This window comes from Fonticula alba (genome assembly GCF_000388065.1).
Source record: "Fonticula alba strain ATCC 38817 unplaced genomic scaffold supercont2.6, whole genome shotgun sequence".
NCBI classification, from domain to species: domain Eukaryota; order Rotosphaerida; family Fonticulaceae; genus Fonticula; species Fonticula alba.
In genome coordinates, this window is record NW_009242976.1 from 1,612,963 (window position 1) to 1,617,074 (window position 4,112).

The 4,112-nt window shown below is 65.2% G+C and overlaps 1 protein-coding gene across 1 annotated transcript in view; it reads left to right on the forward strand.

Annotated features, from left to right (window-relative positions):
• Window positions 1-16: 16 nt before the first annotated feature.
• H696_04019 (hypothetical protein) overlaps window positions 17-4,112 on the forward strand; it is a gene marked incomplete at its 5' end in the record, with an annotated part of 7,285 nt that continues 3,189 nt past the window's right edge. The window contains 9 exons of the mRNA XM_009497889.1: window positions 17-223; window positions 373-637; window positions 738-868; window positions 952-1,101; window positions 1,207-1,425; window positions 1,601-2,390; window positions 2,633-2,994; window positions 3,101-3,294; window positions 3,440-4,110. Of these exons, the coding sequence (XP_009496164.1) occupies window positions 17-223; window positions 373-637; window positions 738-868; window positions 952-1,101; window positions 1,207-1,425; window positions 1,601-2,390; window positions 2,633-2,994; window positions 3,101-3,294; window positions 3,440-4,110 (2,989 nt within the window). The remainder of the gene's footprint in view (window positions 224-372; window positions 638-737; window positions 869-951; window positions 1,102-1,206; window positions 1,426-1,600; window positions 2,391-2,632; window positions 2,995-3,100; window positions 3,295-3,439; window positions 4,111-4,112) is intronic.

Consider the following 4,112-nt stretch of genomic DNA (forward strand, 5'->3'; position numbering starts at 1 on the left):
CACCTGCCAGCATTTCATGATCATCCCCTGCGATTGGCAGCCCTCTGACTTGCATTCGCCCCGCCCCCGACGGGCGGTTCAACACCCGAAGCTTTCCAGCGAGGCAGGCGTCTTCCTGAGTGGCGTCATCGAGTACCTGGCGATGGACATCATCAAGCTCGCCGGGTATTACACGCTCAATGACCGGCGGCGCTCGATCACCGACTCCGACATTCATGAGACTGTGCGTCCTTCCCTGGCCTTCCCTCGCCCGCCCTCTTCCTCGCCTCGCTCCCCTGTCTGCACTGGCATATGCCCCCATGTGCCCGTGAGCACAGTACATGTGCATGCCTGTGGTCCAAACTGACCCCCCCCCCCCCCCCTGCGTGCCAGGTGTTCATTGATCCCGATCTTCGTGCGCTGCTCCGCCGGGCCAATGGAGCCTTCTACTTCCGAAACTGCGTCTCCACTCTGAGTCGCTGTCATTCGGACCTGGTCCTCCTGCAGAAGTACTTCGGTGAAACGCTGCGTGTGCTGAAAAGTGACATCGACTCGCTGCCGGCCTTCTTCCGTGGATCGATCGAGCCGCTGATGATCGCCGTTGAGGAGATCATCCGGCAGATCCGCGACATGCGCCCGGGCGCCGATGCCCTGCCCTGTGCGTCTCTGCTTCCCCCTCTCGCCGCTTCTCTCCCTCTCCCTCTCTCTTCCCACCCTTGCGTCCTGGTTGCTGACCGCCACCCGCCTGCCCACGCCAGTCCTTTGCAAGGCCATTGATTTGCTGGTGTCCATCTCTCCACAGATCTTGGACTACGCCCAGAAGGCCATGAACCTCTACACGCGCTTGCCCATCTGGCTCGAGCAGCCCTCGGTCAAGCACCTGTTCAGTGTGCGTCGTGAAAAAGGGGCCCATCCTCCCCGACCACCGCCGCCACATTGTCTAACCCCGTCCTGTTCCCGTGCCCTGTGCAGGAGCGCAAGATGCTTTCCTCGGCTTACCACCACCTGGGATGGCTGCTGCTGATTCCTCTCCGCTCGACCATCTACTGCCACTCCATGCTCGAGCGGCTTTTCTTCAACTTCTTCCGCTCCGAGACCCCCTTCATCGACCATTTGGAGAAGGTACACCATCTCCCCCGCCCTCCAGAGGGGCCCTTCTCTCTCCCCTCCTCTCTCTCTCTCTCTGCCCTGTGACAGCCCGCTGACCAGCTGCTCCTTCTCTCCCAGGCACGCGATGCGTCGCAAGCTGTACTGCGCATGAGTGATGCATTTGGCATCCCGCTGGTGCCCGGGTCCGATCGTCCGTACGCCGGGTCCTACTCGTCGCTGATTTCCTCGAACTCGGCAGCGGTGGCCTCCGGCTCGGTCGAGGCCGCCTCCTCGCCGTTCTGGCTGCTGGCCGAATCGGCCTTCGCGGCCGATGATCCGCGCTATGCTTACTGGCTGGTGCGTGGCCAGCATGGTGGGGCCTGTGCTGCAGGGCCGCACCCAGGCTCCCTTTGCCTCCCCTCGCCATCTCATCAACTCCCCCTGCCCCCGGGGTGTCCCCTGGTCCTCGGTTGCTCCCCACTCACCCACGGCACTTCCCCTCGCCTCGTCCCCCCCCCCCCCCGCCTCCCAGATCACCACTTCTCGGGATTACATCCGGCGCGTTGCCGGCTGGCCGAGCACGGGCGCCACCCCGGCCAGTCGGCTCCATGGGGCCCTGGCAGCTGGCATCCCGCGCATCCTCTTCGACTGTGTCCTCTCCACGTATGAGCTTTATCCCCTGTCTCCCAGCGGCCCGGCCAGTACCGCGGCCAATGCCCTGCCGGCCTCCCTGCAGGGCGCACATTTGGCTTTGGCCGGGGCCGGGGCCGGTCTGGAGGCCGGGATGGCCGGCGTCGAGACGCCCGTTCGAAGCAGCGATCCCCTGGTGGAGGGGGTGCTGGCCGGGTTCCAGGCCCTTCGTGGGGGTAGTGGCGGCGGCTTGACCGACCCACTACCGCCAGGGTTCCTGGACTTCCCGGCTCCGGAGGACCCATCCCAGCAGCCAGCCCTGCAGGCCGAGCTGGTCCAGGCGCAGGGTCCCCCCCATGAGTACATGACCGATGTGCTTTGTCAAATCCCGGCATATGACCCGGCGCAGCTCCCCGGGTACAACGCCGCGCCGGCCCCCTCGACGCGGAGATCGCGCAAGTGCAAGGACCGTCTTCTTGTGGTGCTGGATCGTCACATCATCATCTCCAAGCAGTTGCTTGTGCCGCCGTCTGCCGGGGGCACCTGGGCGCCGCTGGCTCTGGGCGGCGGTGGCGGGCCCCACACGGGAACCGTGGCCGCACCGCGCGACATCGCCGGCGCCCTGTACATGATCTTCAATTTGATGTCGGTGTCCATTCGCGAGGGCGGCGCGGTGGACGACCACCGGTCCTGTGCGTTCCCTCCGTCAACCACCCTCCCCCCTCCTGTCCGCCGAGAGTATGCTCCCGCTGACGTATCCTGCCTGCCTCTCGTCTCTCTCTTTCTCTCTCCCCCTCCTCGCTCTCTCCCTCTCCTTGCTCTCCCCCTCTCCTTGCTCTCTCCCCCTCTCCTCGCTCTCTCCCCCTCTCCTCGCTCTCTCTCCCTCTCTCTCCTCGCTCTTTGCCTTTCTCCGCGGCAAACCCACCCTCCACAGATATTGAGCTCATCCACAATGAGCCACCGTACGGCGGATTCCTCCTGTGTCTGCGTGATGCCGAGACCCATCGGTCGGTGTACGCGGGGCTGCTGCGCGCCCAAACGGCATACCACCTGGCAGTGGCCCGGTCCCGGCTTCGGGCACACCGCTCCCTGACCACGCATCTGTTCCTGCTGCCGAGCATGCGCCTTAGCATGGACGCCTACAAGTTCGCCATCCCGGACACCAGCGACAATATCATCTTTGAAGTTCTCCTGCCGAATGACAATGCCGCCTTGACGGCTGCCGCGGCCATGATCGATCTCAGTTCCGAGGAGTCGTGGTCCGGCGCAGCGGTCCAAGACTCGCCGCAGATTCGAGTGCGCCATGCTCCATTTGCCCTGCCCGCACATGTGCATGCACATGCACATGTGCCACTTGCCCTCGATCCATACTAGTCCTCCCCGTGTCCCACTCGCGCTCCAGGCGGCATCGGTGGCCAAGTTGGTCGAGCACCTGACCCACGAGCGCTACAACAACCCCCACTTCATCGGCGAGTTCCTCCTCACATACCGGTCCTTCACCGAGCCAGGCACCCTGCTTCGCTTGCTCACCGAGCGCTACTACATGCCCGAGCCCACCTCGCCCGACCTGACTCCGGAGGACCTGGCCTACTTCCGGTGCGCCGAGGCCGCATGGCTGCCTCCTCGCTCGCTCTTTCGCCCTCGCTCCTCCCTCCATGCTGCTCCGCCTTTCGGCCATCCCAATTGACATGCCCCCCCCCCCCCTGCCCCCCGATTGTGCTGATGGCCCGCCTTGACAAAGGTCCCGCATCAAGCAACCGGTCCAGCGCCGCGTGAAGAATGTCATCAAGAACTGGGTGGACAAGTACTACTCGTATGACTTCATGTTTGCTCCGGAGCTGACCGAGCAACTCCTGCTGTTTGTGGCTGACATCGCCAAGGCCGAGGGTGCCGAGCGGGAAATGCGGCACATGACGGCCGGTGCCAACTCGGCCGTCGACTCCACCGGGGCTTTGCTGTCCCCCTCGCCAACCGGGTCGCTTCCCCTGGCGCAGGTGTCGACGACCAGCTCCGGCGAGGTGCCGCGCACCTTCTTCGAGACCATCTCGTCCTTGATCGAGCGCCGGCGCCTGGAATTCGAAGCCACCTCGCCAGTGGCCGACCCCAGCGAACTGACTGCCCTCAGCCTGCTGGCCGGGATGTGGCGCTCGCCGGTGGCCGTCACCAATCTCCTGCTGGCACGCGATCCCCACGAGGTGGCTCTTGCCCTGACCCTCTACGACTCGCGGCTTTTCTGCCGGATCCGGTCTCTGGAGTGCCAAAACCAGGGCTGGGTCAAGCGTCGCCCGGCCGAGGGCGGCAGCTTCGCCTCGGCCCCAGCGGATGAGTGCGCTCCAGATGCCGCGTCGCCCGCCGCCGCCGCCGCCGCCACCACCACCACCACCACCGCTGCTGCTGCTGCTGCGGCTGCCCCC